General features: G+C 39.1%; 1 protein-coding gene across 7 annotated transcripts in view; it reads right to left on the reverse strand.

The window, feature by feature from the left end:
• FGF10 (fibroblast growth factor 10) overlaps positions 1-17365 on the reverse strand; it is a 65335-nt gene extending 47970 nt beyond the window's left edge. Inside the window, exons 1-3 of one of the 7 annotated variants that reach the window (XM_035566156.2) lie at positions 17093-17365; positions 16585-16659; positions 15923-16486 (exon numbers count right to left, since the gene is read on the reverse strand). In XM_035566156.2, coding sequence (XP_035422049.1) covers positions 15923-16259 — 337 coding nt within the window. In that variant the 5' untranslated portion in view covers positions 16260-16486; positions 16585-16659; positions 17093-17365. Of the gene's footprint in view, positions 1-15922; positions 16660-16780; positions 16804-17092 lie in introns of those variants that run through there. The other 6 variants (XM_035566157.2, XM_035566161.2, XM_035566159.2 and 3 more) reach the window with 6 other exon arrangements.
• Between the last annotated feature and the right edge of the window lie 3491 nt (positions 17366-20856).

A 20856-nucleotide genomic window follows, 5' to 3' on the forward strand; every position in this document is an offset into this window, starting at 1 on the left:
TGCCTACCTACATGTCTCAAACTGCCAAAACCTTGATGTTTGTAAGTGGGAGAAGCCACCTGGATGTGCCCATCCTGGGAATGAGTTAGTGCTCTGGAGAGGTAACAAATACTTTGCTGATACCATTCATAGACTGCTTTTTCACAGAAATTGTCTGCTGAAGCTATCTAGTAAGAATGGTTCCAGCATTAGTGTTTTAGCTTTGAAGTTTATGCAGATAAAGAAAAGACAGAATTTTTAAGGTAGATGCAGGGCACAAAAAAGATGAGAAGTTTATCATGCAGTTTCAGAGTGCTTCTGCCTCCCCACTGGTTATTCTGCAGCTTGAAGAACAAAGAATTCTGTTTTAATTTCCTTTTCCCTTTTATCCCACAACTGACCTTCTCCTTTGGCTACTTCAGCCTTCTGCAAAATCGACATTGGTAACCTTTTCCAGGATTGGCACAACCCATAAAATCTATTGGTATTTTCTCCTGGACTAGATTCTAAGGTGGTTCTATTACTTTTATAAGGTGCTGAAATGATACTCCTGATAGAAATTGAAATCCTGGTGTGAAAAAAATTGGCTATTTTGCATTGCCAATTTGAAAGAAATATGAGGAATGCATAACTGAGATCCTGGACTGCTGCACTTAGGTACAGGGTCAAAACTCCACCCTCTCTGTTGAAAGTCTAAATGATTTTGGTGATTTTATATCAAATGACACTCCTGCTAGCACTCCCTTTACTTTTTTCATTCTAAAGCATCCTGGTTCTCTGCTATGAATCATGAAGTCAGTCTTGATGTGGTTTCATGTCCTACCTCTCTCAGTGTCAATACTGGATATTTCAAAGTAATGATAATCTCTACTATAAAATTCTTCCTGTCTATGCCTTGATGAAGTCTGATCTCAGTGTCACTAGACACTTTTTGATTTCAGCTGTTGAGAAGTCCAGAAATTCCAGTATCACTGATTTCAGTAGGAGTGAAAACATTCTTTCCTACACTGGCAGAAAAAACTCCCGTCTCCAGCTGCTCATCACCAATCCCAGATGGAGCTTAGCTGATCTCCAAACATTCCAGTGGACACACTTGCTTTAGATAATATCTTGCGTTTAAGCCAGTAAAGTTAAACTGGGTGATTTCTGGGTGATTTTTCATGATGGAAGTTATGGAATGCTCACATGAGCTGATGAGATTTAGTAAACTCCAGCAGAGCAATTTAACAAATTGCTGGAGGACTTCTCGTCTACTTACTTCTAGTAGAGGCTGCCCACAGCCTTAGGTTTCTGTGTCTTTGCAATTAACCACTCGAATCCCTGAATGCCTGCTTGCAATAGTCTCTTCATTTTTTAAAATATCAGACCTGTTCCTCCTGCCTTTCTGTAGGCAAGTTTCTTTTGTTCCTGGATGAATACCTTTTCTTCAGTTAAATCTCTCCAACACTAACTCCTCTGTAAAGCTCAACAGCATGAGAAGGAAGCAATTAAAATTATGAATTTGGAATCCGTATGCAAAATATGCTGGCTTTCAGACTCTGCTCTCCTGGAGCTGTTATCAGTAGTGAATCTCTTCAGCTAGTATCTCTCTAGTATCAGTAGTATCTCTCTTCAGCTGTTATCAGTAGTGAATACTTTAGCAATACTTGAAATATTTATTTTTCATTGTAAAACAAAGTAAGTTCCCAAATCCAGATCTTCCAAAGGACAGTTTACGGATTACCAGTAGCTCCTAGCTTTACTCATTGAGGTCAATTTTTTTTCAAATACTTTCAGTTTTCTCATCTACACTGGTTCAAGGGTATGCTTAGCAAGAGAAGCTACCTTGCAATGTCTCTGTCATTAGACAGAATAGTTTATCTGTTTTCAATCCCTTCTCTAAACTTTTCTTTTACTTTCTATATCTCTAACTAGCATTAAAGTCATCATTTAATCTTTCATATGTATACATCTATGTTGGAGACATACTCTGCTATAAAAACTGAACAATTACACTTCACCCCTTAAATCCCATTTCTATTAAGAACATGAACATTATCCCTTGTATTGTGAACTCAAAATAAGGAACAGAGTAGAATCATCAGTCCGTTATTTAGCATGGAATAAGCTTGAATAAAATTAAAAAAAGAAAAAATCCAGGTCTTTAAACACTGCCTCAGTCTCTGTGTCTATAAAAAGAGGAAATAACATAGCTATATTTCAAGATTTGGCTAGCTAATGTCTATAGAATGAAAAAGCCCAACACTGGACAGGAAACCTAGGTTCTAAAGCATGGTATTTGTAGTTTTTCTTTAACAAGTAAGAATTTTACTACTTGTTACTTTTATTTTTGCTGCAACTCATGCAGCTTCTGGCCATTACTTTTCAAAAGTAAACGAGGAGCTATTGGTCCAAGTATAGAAATATCACTACAGTAGAACAGTCTTTTGGCCTAAAACAGGACTTTGTAATACTATCACTTTATGAAAAGTTCTTAAGCAGTTGAAAAGTTCACCTTACCATATCGTTATTTTGGTTTAGAGGTATTTTAACTTTTTGTTCCTAATGGAAGCCAATTAGAAAAATGGGGGCAAGAGGTTAGACATATATCTGGTCTCCCTGTTTAACACAGAGGTTTATCTTTTGCATGTTGCTGATGATCATTTGGAAGGACGGGCCCAAAGAAGAAAAACTCTACCCTAACACTTGCATATTTTTCTGTTATGAAAAAGACTTCCGTTTCTTATTTGACATACTAAATATCTCTGCCTTAAAAACCTGTATTTTTCAGCTTTGTGTTTAATTGTTGGATCCAAGAAAAAGGGTGAAGAAATAAGACAGATCTTGCTTGGGCTGACACTTTTTAAAACATAGGCTATAGCAGGCATGTCTCTCATTATGTTTAAGTGAATTAGTCTGTTTCCTTTAAAAAAGAAGGGGAAAAAAAAGGAGAGATTAACAAGCCACCAAGGGCCTGCTGTAAGATTTTGACACTTTTAGTGGCTTGTGACATATGACTTGTGAGTATAAGCTCTCCTTCAAAACCAGAAAACACATCTACTATTTGGATGAGGAATAATAGTAATAATAATAATAATAATAAAATCACAAACCAAGAAACTCTGCTACTACAAGGTCATGTTAACTAGAATTTATTAGGAAGGTATTTATTGGAACAAGAGAATGACATAAGTTCTTTAACTGACTAAACTCTAAGATTATTATTAGATATCTAGAAGTTTCTAACATTTGTCATCCTCTGCTTGGGTAAAACATATGCTATGGTCCTTCTGGAGGCATTAATCTCACATGTCCAAATAATGAAATAATACAGATTTCTACTTATTCACAAGATGTTTCACAATGTGAGAGTTTTTACGTCATAAACTTGATAGAGCAAGCTCTTGGAGGTTCTTACAGCAATAGGTACTGAAGGATTAGATGTGAAAATGAGTGCTCATTAGGGCCTTTACAGATTCTTTGGAAACTTATCTTATGAAGAACATTAGTTGCATCATCATGCAATCTACTTTTGTATTATCAGTATGTGTCTGAGTGTAAAACAGGAGTTTTGCAGGTAGAACAGCCATAGCTTGGGACACAAAACATCTATAAATGAAAAGGTCATGTATATGTTTATGTTTGACTACTGTGAAAAACAGAAAGTGTGATGTGGCTGGTGGTCTTACAGTAAACTGTATCTGAAAATGATTAGATCTCATGCACTGGGAGGAAGAAAGATTCTGAAACTACTGATACAAGATAGTTAGTTGAAAAGTGAGCAACACTAATATTAAAAGATGTCAGACTGAAGTTTACTCAAACACGAAAAATATGTTCCCATCCCCGTATGGACTTAATGAGAAGTATCTGGTAACCTCAGCTATTACTTCTTGTATTGACCACAAGGTAACAGAAAGCAGTGAGAAGTTTGCAGGTATTGTTTTTCCTGCTCATCATTACAGATACTTTTTGAGTCTGCATTGGTGTGTGAGCACAAATACACATATCCCTTACATCTGTTGCTCCCTTTTCAAGGATTTTAAATGGTGATTAAGATTTAAAGGTCCCTGGATAGGAGAGCTAACATTTCTCCCATCAACCCAGCAACAACTTTTTTTTACAACATTACTGAATTTAATAGATCAGGCAACACTAAAGATCTTTCTCAATATAAGCACCATTATTTGCTTTCATTTATTTATTTATTTATTTCATTTTGGACACAGCAGTTACTATAATTTAGTTTGTATTGGATGACTAGATAGGGTTTGTTATGCCCTGAGTACTGTTGAAAACCAAAAAGGTTACATTTTGCTGACCTTTCTGATCTACTGTGTACATTAATAAAACCAGCAAACCTAAAAGGAAAGAGTTCCACAGAAAAAATATTATAGATATTTTACAATAGTGTTTGTCCCCAAATCCTCATCTTTGCAAAATGTTTCCTGTTTCATAAGCAGAATCAGCTGCAAGCAAGTCCACAAATGCATGTGTGGCAGAACTGAAGGAATAAAGCAAGCATGGTGAATTTTGAGCAAATCTGGATAATGCTTTGAGGAATTATTTGGTGTGTGGTCTGAGGCAAGAAGCCACAGAGAGGCGGAAGTTAATCTTATGTACTCCCCAGCTGCAGATATGTCTTTTTCAGAGCAGACTGCAGCAGGAGACACAGAAGAAATGACCAAGGGACCAGATTAATACCACATGAGCCAAGTGTCAGCCTCATTATATGTGTTTTCACTAGAGTTGAAAAGACTTTAACTTGGATGGCTGTCATTTCAAAGAGAAGTTGTGACATATAAAAGTAACTGTAATAAATTAAACTGAAAGAGTAATGTCTGTGACACCGAAGAGGAGATATCTACAATAAAAAGAAAGGTAGGAAAAGAAATAAAATAATAATAATATTAAAAATCCTGTAGCTTTACTCCGAGACCTAGGCAACATTTCAGAGAAATTAAGGCAGTGCCAAAACTGCATAATAGGACCAAATATGAAAATTATTAGGCAGAAATCATGCTCAAATTCCTTTGACTGGTAGGCCTAACAGTAAGAAGAAGAAAGTGAAATAAATCACTATTTTAACTATTTAATCATGGGGATTATATGGATCCTTGAGCTGAAACATCCTAATGTTTAGACCTTTAAAATAAAATCAAGGTTGATATCCCTTAAGATCATAATGGTCATGCAGCACAACCAGATCTCAGATCAGCATGACAGAAGGGCAGATCCAATTTGTGCCTACACCCATGTTTTTCCAGAAGCTATTTTGCCATTAACTTTTCTATTACGCTATACAGTGTTTGTTAAGTAATCTTGACAGTGCTTTCAAGAGAAGCTATGGAATGTTTCTTTTCCAGTGGAAGCTTAAGTTTTTGCTGATCAAAGGACAAACACCTAAGTCTGCTGGAGTTAAGAAGTAGCTTAGTAGCTTACTCTTTCCCTTCTATAAAGAGGACAAAACTGCCCTTCCTATTCCTTATAACCAAGCATTTCTGTAAAAAGAGAATCATTACCTTCCTGGTGGGCTTTTTTTTTTTTTTTTTTTTTTTTTTCCTGGCACTCATCGCCATGTTACATGTGTGTTTCATAAATAATGTGTTTTCATAACACCCTTGCTCATGGAAGAAGTATTACTACCTTGATTTTATAAACAGCAAGGAGCCAAAGAGAGACAAGAAACAAATATATGTATAAATTTTGGGGTACAATGGACAAAAATCATATACGGGACCTGATATTTCACAATCGCTAACACTCTATTACACTTCACAGACTCAAGTTTTACTTCCTATAGACTATCCTTGTACCAAATTGTCCAGTCTTCTTCCCTTTCCCTTTGAAGTAAACAGATTCCTCCTCTGTGTTGCTTGGCTATCAGCTAGGGAAGCTTGGAGAAATCAGAAAACACCCCCAGATCCCTTTATGCCTTGGCTATCTTCACCTCTTGTGCTGAAGGATGTGAGCCTTTAGTTCTTCACATGTCCATGTCATTATTCCAGTACATATGCTTTTCAGCCTTGTTATGATTTAAAATTCCATCATAGTCTTAAAGAATGTTTCTAAATTTTACACGAAAATTTGCTTCATCAAAGAATGCTGGTGCTGGACCTTTTCTTCCAGCCAGTTTATTTGCAAACTTCAAGTAGTAGCTGTTCTCCACCTGCAATGAATTTCCTCATCCCAAACCTCTTATAATGAGGTATTTTACACTTGCATTACTAGTAGTAATCTTTCTATGTCTTTCATATAATGATCTTAAAATGTTTTAGCAATGTTTTTAGCAATATTTTTAGCAACATCACTGGGTTCAATCTTGTAGCTCCTTAATATACAACTTTCTCCAGCTGTGAAGTAATTGGCAATCACTGTTCTTGACTGGTTTATGGAATATGAAAAAAGAAAGTACCAAACAGTACTACTAACTCCCATGAAATGTACAGAGTGGGGTTGCAATTCCCACCCTCAAGGTCATTTGCACATGTGAAGCTGTGAGAGAAATGGCACATTTCTCCACATAGTACTCGGAGAAGAGATTATTGTTAGTATTGTTCCCCTTCCCTATCCTGCACCATCTCCCACAGTGTTTTGACTATAGGAAACATTGTCATTGCCAGGATTGATAGATTGCTAGTCTGCATGATCTCAGCATCTCCCTCCATCTTCCTTGGCCTAGGATTGTGGCTGGCCACAAAGCAAAATCCAAGAGAAGCAGCAAAATTGCTTGAATTGAATCCATTCTGGGTCTCAGAAAGGGCATGATTTGCAGCTCCCACTGCTAACTTTAGTAAATTTTGTTATGGCTCCTTAAGCAATTTAAACTGTGCATTGCCCTAAGAAGTGAGCTATTTTTTGTGTGAGCTCATGAGTTATAGGAAGCAGAGGTAATGCTGTTCTGTAAATAAAAAGTAATAGACATGACAGTAAATGTTTCTGTTCATAATAATTTGCATACTTGCACAATATGTGCCTTCATCCAGTATCTTCACGTGTAAGTATAAAGGCTGAAATGCTCATTTCCTTCTATTAGTTACATGCTGCTCACTTTCCGAGATATTTCTGACAGAAGCAGGTAAACTACTAGTTTTGAAGAGCTTGGAATGTTTAGGATGTCTGTACCTCAGATCACCTGGTGAAACTCAGTTTGTATGAACATTCTACTCCAATTTACACATGGTTGAGTCCCTTGAACAAATTAACTACTTCTGCCCCAGATACCCAGTAAGGGTAGCAGCAAAACTGCATGTATATCTCTTCCAGGAGGAAATTATCATTTCAGCTTCTGAAGAGCCAGGTGAGCATCCAGATACAGACCTTGAGGCAGACTAGTAACAAGTGGACACCACTCAGCTCAGACAGTTAGCTCTAGTCTCTTTCTGCTGCTTCTTTTCATGTTACCATTAGCTTTGCAGCTATAAATTCTCAGTGAGCACACAATTAATCTCTGTATTGTGGTTACTAGCAGTAGCATTTTGACAAAGGAAACGTGTCCTCTCATCAAGATATGGGCCATGTCCACCGCATTGCTTTCCTTGAGAAAGGGGAGAAGGACACAGTGATATTAACTAAGGTTAAAGTTGCCAAAGGTTTTAGATTCTTCACGTGGGTGGGAGAGGTACTTCCAGATCAACATGGTTTATCCTTTTTAATGTTTACCCCCATGCAAATCCACAGAGAAAAAATGATTATCTGGGAAATACGCAGTGAACAAACCTTGTTCTGTTGAAGTCAAAGACAGTTTCAGTGAGTATAAGGAGGCTTAGCATCTCCTAAAATGTTGTTACAAACATCTGAAAATGTGGCACAAAAACTATAGTCCTATAAAACCTACTTCATGTTAAATACAGTCATTCTGTGTTCTTTCACAGAGCATATATTCCTATCGTCACTGTAGTAAGAGTTATTGGATATATGAGCTTGTAACTATGTAACTACTTTAAATCTTAAAGATAAGCTTACAAAAGATGACATACTTGATAACACTAAACATATCAGTCATAAAAAATAACCTATTCCATCCCTCCCAAATTAAAACACTTAGAAGTCTACGGATGTATAGGTGTCCTTCAGGTGTATGTTTCTCATACCAAATGTAGTGGATAGTGAAAAACTAGCATAGTGAAACAAACAAACAAACAAACAAACAAACACACCAAAACCCCAGTTTTTTTCTTCTTTAACACAGGTTTGTTTGTGGCTGCTTTTCTTACTCCCGAGGGCCAAGTATGATCACCTTTCTGCTTGCAAGTAGTCAGCACTGATTTTGACACTAGGAATAATGCATGCTACTAATCCTCTTGAAGAGGATAATCTGAAGAAGAGAATGTCAGAGCACATACCAAATCATATTGACAGAATAGGGTTAGAGAAGATACAATGGAAGTGGGGGTAGGCGTGGGGAGATTTTATAACTCAACATTGATTGCACACTTTTAAACAAATTCAACAGGCACCTTGATGAATTTGCAGCTTCATAGGTTCAGGAAGTGAGAAAACTGATGATGCAGTGAGATAAGATGGGGCAATTCAATGGCTTCACTACTGCCAGAATGGGTAGGCCACGTTCCTGTCTCCCACGTGGAACATATGCTACCCCTATTTCTTTCTTGTCATCCTTTCTAGTGTTGCTCTGGCACTCATCACAATTCCCTTCCCCTTCCTCTAATGCTGGCATGGTATCATTGATTTATTCCCAACTTCCACTTAGCACCACAACTTAATTGCAACTAAAGAGTACCCTGAATGCTTCCAAAATGCTTTAGTGTCCCCTCCCCAACTCCCACATACACTGACTGCAGCTTGCACAGATGTGCATTAGGAACCTGAAAGAAAATTTACATTCCTTTTATTTCTATGCTATGTTTTGAACCTCTACTATCAGTGGCAGAAGAAGGAAGAAAAACTAGACCCGTCAGGTCCCCCGTTTTCACCTCTGCTCCCTATGTAGGAGGAATCAGGAACTGCAAAAAACAACCAACTTTGTCTTTCACATGTTTTCCACCATGAAAGGAGCAGGCATCATATTGCTTTACTAAATCAAGGTTTATGAAAGATCTGATCTTTGTTTTTATATAAAATTTATGAGCACTCATGTTTATAGTATAGCCTTTTCCTCTCTTGCACAATATCAGAAATTTCAGAAGGGGGGTTGGGGGTGGAAGGAATGAAACTTTTTGGTGTAATTTCAACATTTCCTTTTTCTTGAAAGTCAGCCTCAATGCGTGTGAAAATTCCTCTTTAACTGTAGAAGATATACACTACTGACAGATTATTTAGAAGTAAATGTGAAAGGGGACAGGCTAATAATTCTTTAGGCTAACTATAAAATATGGGAATGCTTTACAGCTGACACTGTGAGTATATCAACCCAGTAATTGGATGCACGTGTTAGTAGCAGTAAAAAGGCACTGTCCAGTTGTCCACCTTACATGGGAATCTACTTTGAGTGTATTCTTTGATTTACTGTTGCAATTAGAACTGAATGTTCAAAGAAAGAACACAAGTAACCTAATTTAAAGCAAAGAGTGCCTTTAAAGCTATTATTTAGCGTGTGACCAGGCTTACTTGCAACCATTTAATTCCCCTGCAACTTCCATTTGTTGCACTGTACGTATGAAGTAGCAAAACCAGTTTTAATAATGCATTCAGCTAATGAATTAATATCCATCCAGTGATTAAAATATAAACTATTTTTTCCTCATACACCTCCCCTTGAAGATATTTATTTTCTTCATAAAAACAGAGAGCTTTCCCATGCAGGATTTTCAAAACTTCATGTAACAGTGTTTCCTGTCTCCCTTTTACTATGTAGTAACTGACAGAGATGTTTTACAACAAATTGGCCCTAGAAACAAAAACAATTAATACAGATAGGAAAGAATCTTTTCAGGTCACAAAACTTGTGGTTGCAAGTACCATTATGAATTCTTTGTGTTCAAGGTATCTGAACAATGAAAGGCTGCAAGATGTGAAAGTATTGCATCAAAATAAGTTGTTGAAGTAAAGGAAGGTTTTTTTTTTTTTTTTTTTAATAAATACATGCATTTAGACTAGTATACTTCTATATACCTAGTGACCAAGACACATATATGTACTCATATTGCTCAATGCATCTCCATTTCTGATCTGATATTTAGCTTTCCTTAGCCCAAATAAGCAAAGCTTACTTCCATAGAGTCTCATCAAGCTGACATTGGCTGTTAATGCTGATAAACCTTCAAACTATTTATGCTGTTCAAAGTGTCAGAAGTCACTAGATGATAAACCACAGAATATTAGGATAAGACAGTTCATTGTCTTATGGCAACTGCGAGGAATGGTGCCAAGATGCGCAAACTGAAATGTCAACTCAGTGCTGTTTTGGGAAGGAAAGAACTCTAAGACCTTCATTCAGAAAACTTCAGAAAACTGAGAAAACAAACAAAAACAAGACATGAAAGGAGCATTAGAACAAGTCCCAAGCTGACTGAATTATTTGATGATGCTATTGCTATCATCCAAATATCAGGCTTATGAATAAAAATGCAATACTGTTTAAAAGGATCATTTTTTCCCATTAAGAACCTTCCCAATGTGATTTTATTACTCACTCAGAGGAAAGGTCAGGAAACCTCCATGAGAGGAGATGTTGCTCTATGCTCATATAAGTACCCACTGTTTTTAACTTAAGACACACAGGTTAACAAGATTTGCTAACAGGATGGTTTTTCCCTTTCTGAAATGAGAGGCTCTGCGGAAGAAATGAAAACTCCCGTATAGCAGAATCTGACTGAACTCCCATTTGAAGTGAAAAGACCCCGATTCACACACACAGCTCAAAGACATCTGAAAGTCATCTTAACATACTTTATTTCAAAACAGAGGATCTTATCCTATGAGTGAATGCATCCAAGATGTTTCAAAAGTGTAAGCACATTCTATAGCGCTCACTCAACTACCACCATCTTCAAGGGAAGTTTTGACTGAGTCATACCTAAGAATCATCCCATTAAAACAGCAACATGGCATCTCTGACCCTGTATGCATCTTGCTCTCACTCTTCTGAGGTTTTAAGGACAAACTTTCAATTGCCCCATTTTTTTTTTTCCCCAAGAGGTTATAAGTTAGATTTATGAAGACAAAAAGACTTCTTACAGCTGTATATTTTGAACAGATTTATGACAGGGCTACAGTATCAGCATGTAGGGTCTGCAAGGCAGGAATGCAGTAAGGGTAACAGGAGAGTGTCATGTAGACATTAAATAGTACAATTCTTTCCACATTCATAAATCCTAAGTGCCTAAGGTTGTACACTGCTGGTTATAAATTATGTAACTGAGTTCTGCAGGGGAAAAAAAAAGAAACCTAAAGTGAGAAATCATCTCCATAAAAACATAAATTTCATACTAAAGAAAAAAAAAACAAGATTCAACTTACTTCACTGAGATAACATTATTTCATATTTTAAGTCATTTTAATTGGTAACAAAATAAAACATCTCTTATAGAGTAAAACAACAAAACACATATGACTACTAATTAGTCTTTAGAAAAATAGAGAAAAGTTCTCAGGTTAATTTACAAACACCAGCTTGTGAAGAGTTGATAAACCCAAACAGCTAGCTTAAGCATGTCCGGAAGCAAAAGAATGTATTTTACCAAGTATTCTAACCTGTTTTGAACTGTACATCTGAGATTAATGTACCAACAAATCTTTGAGGTATACTTAAAAAAATGAGTATCAAACTGAGTATACTTAATCAGAACACTTTTGTTGTTGTGTGTACACAATTCAATACATACTATAAATCTGTATTTACATGTCATGCATACACTTAAAACCCTCATTAGCAATGTTCAGCGTTTCTAGCAATTAGAGTCATTGTCTACAATTTTTTTGGCCTACAGAGCAAGCCTTGAAACTTTCTTGCTATTATTCACTATATTGCTAATCTGATCCCACACTGACTATAGCAAAACCAAAGACTTCCAAGGACTTCAGGAGATATTAAAGCCATTCATAAAAGATAATTGCATACTCAGGGGAAAAGCCTGGAGTAGGTTAGCTTGTGAGCAGTAGCTAATTATTTCTTGCTAGCTCTCTCAGTGAAAACTCTTGTTCTGCAACTGCAGTGCTTTTGCACTGTTTGGATTAATCCACTTTGGATGCTCAGAAGGCCAATTAATAGCCTCCCACCTGGTGTAAGAGCTTTTAGCTTTGCTTGAGCTAAACCAGCCCACAGAACTGAGGACCCAGCCCCTTGTCCACCTACTTTGAGCAGAGGTGACACCAGACAGTGTCTGTGCCGCCATCTACCGTAGGCTTTGCATAGCACTGCTTGGTCCAAAACGCAGGAATCGATCCAGTAATTCTTCCCTCGAATGGGCAGTCTCAATGACATAAACTACACTCCCTAAACATCTACCTCAATAATGGCTTTACCCTGTAATCCTCGCTTAGGCAGAACTGCCACTACAGCCTGCACGTTAGCTGCTGCTAATTAACCGTTGCTTACTTACTGTGTTACCACTCTTCACCTACTAAGATCTGTACTGTGAATTTGAAGCCCATGTGCCTCTTAGCACTATTTACGGTTGCCTGAAAAGTCGATTAAAAATAACATAACACTCAAAAGTGTGTTCAAGTTTCCTAGAAGCAGTTTATCATAAGTATTATGCAGCCCAGTGCATGACAACCATTAAACCCAAAGACTCACCATCTTCAAGAAAGCTATCTAGGTGAAAATCAGGTCAGAATCTGCACCATGCAGTTCTCTCTCCAAGTTTACATATGGATAAAGCTATTGTTGGTCTTCCCAGATGTCAAGTTACAGCAATTTATTTTTTTTAATTACACTTCAGTGTTTTATTTTATTTTTTTTCCCCCACCAAAATACTTAAGACTCCAGAAAGCAGTGCAGCTGTCCTTGTTCATATACACAAATGACTCTACCAAGGCAAGGGATTTCACAGCTGTGGTGCTGAGGGACAAGCTATCACTAAAATGTTACTCTTTAAGAACAAAACTCCAGTTGCAAGGAACAATAAAACAAGACCTAAAAAGGGTCCTGCTTTTATCTGGAGATACACACACTCCAGCTCTCCTAAATGCTGCAAGTTCTCCTAGCTTCCTGATGGTGTGTTCAGAAGCCACCTCTGTTCCCATTACCGTATAGGTAGAGAAAGGCTGATGGAAAAGTTCCAAGCAATCAAGTTGGAAAATGTCTGCCAAAGTAAACTTTTATTTAGTGCACTTTACACAATATTTATAGAGAAAATCTAAGGATGCTGTTTGAGCCATTTTAAAGTCTGGGGACTAAGTTCTATTTTCTGAATGTTTATTCTGACTTTCTCCCACTGTTCTTCTTACTTGACAGTGCTTAATTGGCAGCCAGCCATGAAAGCTGTTGTCTAATTACACAACATATCATGATCTTAGAGACCTACAGATAAGGCTTTACTGCAGTATAAATGGACTTTAAACATTAGCATATGAGAAAAAGAAAATTAGCCTCCAAATTAGATTTCAAACAAAGTCTTGTGTGTCAATAGTCACTGTTATTTGTTTAGGAAAGCATGATTTTGAAGGAGGAACTTCTATTAAAGATTAAATAGCCTTTAACGTTAAACAGGCTACAATTTAGTGGGTTGGCTGACTAACCCCTTATGCATGGCAGAAATTTGTTCACATGTAATTACACATTTTAGACTATCTTAATGATACCACATATTTGCATGGAATCAGTCCAGCTGGAGATTGTGGCAGCACTCTGATTACACAGCTACCTGGAAGTGATGAAAAGCACAGATTTAGTGAGTCACTTGCAACATTTTGCTACACAGACACCCTTGAAATTAAGACATGGTAAATGTCTACATGAATGGTCTCAGCCTATGTGCTCTTACAGAAAACACAATTTCACACTGCAAGTTATAGTGTGTGTTAAACAGGAAGATATAACTGTTTGACTTGTCTTCTGCTAGCTAAAGTGTAATCATTTTGTGTTTAAAGATGTTGTTGTATCACACTGTGGGGTTAGCAAGTTACATGCCCTAGGATGATGGGAGTCCTTTCTTCACTACTTGTAAACTCGAGAAACAGGATACGTCTATGTGTGACACAACCATTGGTTAGCATTTACATGAAAAAAACAAAACAAAACAAAACAAAACATTCTTCACCCCTTAAATAAATATTCTGCAGATGTGAAAAATAACCAGGACATCACCCAGAATGCCAGTTCTGTTTCTGATACACTGGCTAGAACTCTAGGAAAAAGGAATCACATCCCAGAGTTACAGGGAGTTGTTGATGCACATAGACCAAGAGTAGAAAGATGTAATGTACATTGCAGATTATGCTACCTCTTCTTGGCAAGATTTTGCAGAAACTCATGCATGTCTGCAACTTTACTCGCTAAACAGTTCTGCAGGCTAAGTGGGGCTGCTCAGGCGAGCATTTACTTCTCTGAATATACTGTTGTCAATTTGGCCCCTAAAAGACTGTGCTGCAGGAATATTCTACACAGCATGCCTTTGTGTTTTCTGTGATGCACACAATGTTTGCAGAATCCCATTTGAGGGGAATCACGCTATCCTCATCTGCAAATACAAGTTATCAGAGAAATAGGGCTAGGCTAGGACCTAGTTCCACACACACTCATTGAAGTGAAACCTTCATCATAGCTCTTTCTTTCAAGAATTTGGCTTCCTATGAAATATAAAAGGGAAGTGGTAAGATTCGGCTGCCTTGACACCTAAACCCTTTACAAACGTTAAGCATATGATAAAGTATGAACTTGCCAGGTGGAGCAAGTGAAACAGCAACATATGATACATCAGCCCTCTCCTCCCTTCTTGTACGCCTGTATTATGGGTATTTAATAGAAATACAGTGGAATTAACAGTAATGCCTATCCTACAGCAGGGCAACCTGCTCAAGTATTCCGTACTTTACACATTAGCTAGCAGGGGAGCTACTTAAGTCACTTTAAGTTGTTTTAAATTAATGGGAGATTTATCCTCAGGTTTATGTGGATTTATGAAAAACAACCCAAGAACCAAGGAGCGGTACTCCAACACTTGCATAAGAGAGCTTACTTTTGCAGCACGTCCCTATAGTGGGATGCAGTCACTTAAGAGTTACAATGCAATATATTGTGATTTACTACAGTTGCTTCAGTTTGAGACTGCACAGGCAAGAAAACCGAATAAATGTTACATTTCTAGCACTGACAGCCAGAAATACATTACCAGAAGCACGCTATTACTAAAAGCCTAATTAGTACCACAGAAAAGCTGGAAAGTACAGCCATGGAAACAGCCATACGGCTTTTACTTTGAAATCATTTCTTCAAGACGAAAAAAAAAAAAATGACAATGAAATGTGTGTGAGGTCTGCGCGAGTCCAGCCCCAGATGTTTACAATGGGGCGCGGAGCAGCACCGAGGCTGCCGCGAACCCGAGTGCGGCGCGGGTGTCAGCGGAGCGGCGGCGGGAGGAAAAGCCCCTTCCCCGGGATCGGGGACGGCGGGGCGCGGGGCAGGCGGCCACGTTGGGGCTCAGAGAGCGAAGAGCGTGTGTGCACGGGGGGAGATGGGTGCATTGTTTTAATATAGCGTTCTCGTCGAGGCGCGTTAATGACAGGGGATAATGATTTTCAGACTCGGGAGACAATGTCCCGCCAACCTACCCTCCATCCCTCGCCCCCCCACACGCTCCGCGCCACATCCTTTGCAAATCTTTTCTAATTTGCTCTTCTGCCAGGCAGCGGAGCGAGCGGCGCTCGGCGAAGCCATTTGCAAAGCAAATGCCTGCCGGAGAGCGCGGCAGAGGCGGGCGGGCAGCGGGGTCCCGGCGGAGCTCACCCCACCTCCGCCCCGAGCCCCCTCCCCGGCCCTTCCCCAGCCGGGGCCTCGGGCGCCGGGTCCGGGGGAGCCGCGGCCGGGGGAGCCGGGGTCCGGCGTCGGAGCCGTACTTACTGAAGGGGCAGTTCTCCTTCTTGGTGCCGCTGACCTTGCCGTTCTTCTCGATCTTGAGAAAGTACTTGTTGTAAGAGTAGAGCTTCCTCTTGCGCACGTCGCCTTGGAGGTGATTGTAGCTCCGCACGTGTCTCCCCGCACTGGAAGGAGAGGAGAAGGACGAGGGGAAGGAGGAGGATGATGAAGAAGAAGAGTTGGTGGCCTCCGGGGACAGCATGTCCTGGCTGAGGTCATGGCAGGTGACAGGCACAGAAGACACCAAGAAGAGCAGCAGCAAGCAGCAACAAGGCAGGTGGGAAAAGGCTGAGGCACCATTTGTCAGTATCCATTTGCACATTGTACTGAAACTCTGGGCGCTGGAAAATGTCTTATCAAAAGAAACATACTGGAAGGGTAAAACCTGGTAAAAGGCAAGTGGAGAGCCGGTGGTTGCTGCTTCTGGTTAGATCCCTCTGAGCTCTGATCTGGCCTGAAGTAAGTGCACCAACATCCATAACTCAGGGGACAAATCGCCTCAGAAGTTGCTGCCTTTTAATCCTTCGAGTCCTCCCTCAGAAAAAAGAGCTGTTGGTTTTTTTTGGGGGGGTTGCTGTGGTTAATCCTCTTTCCTTTTTCTCTTCCCCTCCCCACCCCCCCCACCACATACACACACACTCCCCAACCTGGTTTGAGACTTCCCAGTAGTTATTTTGTTCTCTTCCTCACTCCTTTCTTCACCATCTTAGATGCAGAAAGGTCTGAAAAATAGATGACAGCAAAGTGAACAACAACAACAACAAAAATAAATAATAACCAGCGGAAAGGGGTGCTGGAAGGGATTTTTCACACACACCCCTTTACACACACACTCGCACTCACACTTTGTGGCTTTGCACCTTCTTCTGATCCCCACCCCCTTGCCTTTTTGCAAATCCCAAACCAGTTGCACAACTCGTCCTTTCTCACTGACAACCCCAGAGGAGGCAGTTTCTTTGTTTTGCTTTGAATTCTCCAGAACAGTATTAAAAAAAAAAAATCCAGAGAGAGAGAGAAAGAAAGAAAGAGAGGGAAAAATCCCAACTTGTCTCCCCCCCCTTCCCTTCCCTTCCCTTCCCTTTCCTTTTCCCTTCCCTTCCCTCCCCCTTTGGTTGTAAACAGGTTGGAAGCTGTAGCCTAAATGTCAGCGATTACAAGTCAGAGGTGGGATGTGCCTCTGGTGGTCAACCCTTATTTGCAGGGGGTCAAGCAGCGGTGGGACATCTGAAACCCTTTTGCAGCTGGAGCGAGCAGTGCCTGCTGCGAAGGGAGCCTCGGGAGCTGCCCTGGCTTCCTCCGGGCAGCAGCGGCAGCAGCAGCCGCCGCCGCCTTCAGCTCGCTGCTAATTGCTCCTAAAGCGTTCTTCTCCTCGGAGTGCTGGCCACCAGCATGGCTTGGAGACTCATGCCTTACTAATTTCCCTGTCTTACAGGCTGAACCAATCCCCTCCAGGGAGGCTACCTTCCCCCCTCGCCCCCCCCCTTCCAAGGGAAGAAAAAAAAAACAACAAAAAAAACTTGTTTTCTAGCGAAGGATTTTATTTTATTTTTTTGGCAGTGAAGTGCTTGAGAAAGCCACCTGGAGCTTGTTGCCTGCTAGATCTCCCCCTCCCCCCTGCTGGAGGAGGGGTTGGTGGAGGGGCTGGAAAGAAGTATATACTACAGGCAGACCCTGGAAAAGCAGATTATATGCTGGTCGGAGAGAGTAAAAAGGGAAGAGACATAATTAGCTCCTTTTCCTTCTTCTTTGCCAGCTTCCATGGAGGTCTTTCTCCCTCCTTTAATGAATCACTGATTTCTCGCTTCCGTTGCTGAAATAAAAAGTTCACACTTTAGCCTGTTATTCCTTTTAAGCCTCTCAAGATTTATTGTGTCTCTCTCCCCACCCTCACCCTCCTTGTCTCAAAAGAAATTGGGGCCCTAAATGACCATTTTCTAATTGCTAACATGAGTCATTTACCGAATCACGCGTCTGACTTCAAAGCAAAAGGGGCTTTATTGGGATTGCAAAGGTTTCCCCATAAAATCTGTCTGAATGTTTTGCTGTCTTTTTTTTTTTTTTTTAAATTAACTAATGTAGTTTCCTTTGCCAGAAAGAAACACATTTTCCATTTTCAAGGCTATTTTAAAGCGATTTTTCAAGCTATTATTTTCCTGGAGGGGCATATGTTGTTGGTTTTTCCTTTGATTCTGTCTCTCCTAATGGATTTGTCATTTCACATACTGAATGTTATGACAGATTCATATTTCTATCCCGTCACCGAACTGTCAACTTTCCCAGTAATTAACAGGCATCTTCCATATGATGTACTATCTTTTAACACCATAACAAGGGATCAGGAACTGACAGGATATGGGCGAGCATGCTAGATGTTGAATGTTGGTTCATTATTCAGTATTGTAAAATAACTGTTTTGGAATGCAAGTAGGTGGAACATTCGCTAAGAGGACAGAGCAGCGGAGAAGTGAACCGGTGCAGAAACACAGGGAGTTACTCAATATGTAAAACCAGAACTTTTTTGAAATAGAGGCAGTTTAATAATGCAGATCAGTGGAATGCAATGGAAAACCGCCTGTGCAATTACATGTGGCATTTGGAGTCAGTCTTAATTTAAACAACAGAAAATCCAGAAAAGAACAAATAGTTCTAAAATTAGACTGATTCATTAGATTAGGATGTTAAATATATTGTTAACTTCACAACAGAAATTAGAAATGATTTTCTCCAATTATGGTGTTTATTCTGGAGAGAGTTAGCTCTTAAATTTATGTTCTCAGCTTCTGGGGGTGACATTTAAACAGCCTTAAAAATGAAACCATTTAATGTTAGAATCAATATGTTTTATGATGTTGTTTATGGTACTTCAGAGTATTTATTCTGCACGTATTTGCACTGAGTGCAGAGCATTGCAGAAAATTTTTGGTGAATCTGACTTAGGCTTTTCTTTTGTAGCAACTAATAAAAAAAGAAATAAAAACTAAATGAAAAGCAAAAGCCTACTCCTTGGTGAATGCCTGACAGCTTACGTGTATGTCTGCAAAGCTACTGTCAATGTTCACTTGCTGTCCAGGTCATGAATACAATATATTATCTCTAAAACTGAAGTGCTTTTCATTCCAGCAGATTAAAAAATAAATAAACGCCATAATGTCTTAAAATTATACATTTGAAGAAACCTCTAATTTTTGTTCTTCTTCTGTCAAAAGCTGAAAAATGCAGTGAATTGGCATTTTAGGATCTCTGGTGGCAAGAGAAAATAGCAAGGTCAAACAGACATATTTAACCCCTACTCCTCTGAAAACAGGTACTATCTTGAATTCATTCCTCTCAAGAAGAGGTCTGCTTAGACCTATTTCTAGCTTGTGATGGGTTGTATATTGATTTTAAGATCTTATGGTTAAATACAAAAGTTACGTGTTCAGAATTTCATATTAAATTTGCTTCTGGCAAGTGCAATATTCAGAGCAGTACTTAAAACTACTTCAACGCATAAGGGAATGTGTTTCTATCCTGTGTGATGACAGGGAGGGCATTTACAAAATGGAGTCCGAATGAAAAGCTGACATAGCTTTTTAGATTATGTCTCATTCTTTTTTTTTCTACTTTCTGTATACCCTTTCTTTTACAGCACAGTTGAATCCCTAAATACCCCACTACTTTGTATTGTTAGGTCACTTCTTAGGTTAGCCTGAGAAAGCCTGAGAAAAGTTCCACAGGAAAGATGCACTATTTAACAGAATTCAATCTGTCCCAATAGATTTGAATCACTAACATAAATGTATGAATGTAGATTATATCTCTGTAATGAGGCCTGAATCATTCTCAGTTACTTCAAAGGACTGAAATTCAACCTTCCTTTTTAGCAGCAACAATCAGACTTTAATGGGTTCCTTTATTAATTGTTCCATTGCTAAGTTTGAAAAGCAGCTACCTTCAGTCTGTGTCCTAGACTAGAAATGATACCTGCTGCTTCTAAAACAGTGCTTCTGTTTTGACTTCTACTCTCTAAGATTTGGTGAAAAGTTTCCTCTTCTGCAATTTTAGAAATGCTGAATAATTTTGACCCACTGGGAATGAAATAAAGAAAACACCTTTCTAAAAAAAATGTGAAAAAAGTAGAAAATGTGGTTTAAGCATTTTCCTTTTGGGCTTTTTTCTTGCCAAGGAATGTTCAGGGAAATGAATTGCACAGGTAAATTTTAATGAAAAATAGTCTCAACACAATATTTTTTTGATACTTGTAGCAATTTCTTATGTCATGTTTTTGCCTTTTGATCAGCAAGGGGGGATTTTGTTGTTGTTGTTTTTCTTTCCTATGGTAAGTAATTGACTTGAATCCAAGAAGGAGTATTTTAAGGTAGCTGGAATAGATTTTGCCTTATATGATTTCCCTTAGGCAAGTCTTTATCTTTTCTGGTGTTGTAAATAAGTTCTGTGTATGCCTTTGAGTGTTAATATAATCAACTCTCAGATATCACCAGCCCCTTAGGTTGGGCTGTTAGATAGCAATCATGACCATTTGCTGCTTACAGTGTGATGAGAGATGCACATGCATCTTCTGGTCATGGGACCCAGTTCTGTTCTTATTCAAAGTGTTGGGAAATTTGCCAATGTTTTCATTGAGAGAGATCTGGGCTACGAACATGACCGACAGAGAGACGGTCCTGTTGGAAATGAGGCAAGGAATGCCAAGTGACAGTGATGGTTCAGATGCCTCCATCTATATGACTAACTGCTGAACTTGGCTGTGTTGTGAAATGCTAATCGCAGTTGTGAAGAAAAGGCAGTAGCACATAATGTCCACAGTTGCCAGCCAGCAATGAGACAAGCCATTTGATTCAGGTTGCAATGCTGTTTGATGAAATCTTTATATTGGGTAAAGAGTTTGTGGCCAGCAACAGCAGAGATTAAAGGCCATA

Source organism: Cygnus atratus, chromosome Z, assembly GCF_013377495.2.
Source record: "Cygnus atratus isolate AKBS03 ecotype Queensland, Australia chromosome Z, CAtr_DNAZoo_HiC_assembly, whole genome shotgun sequence".
Lineage (NCBI taxonomy): Eukaryota > Metazoa > Chordata > Aves > Anseriformes > Anatidae > Cygnus > Cygnus atratus.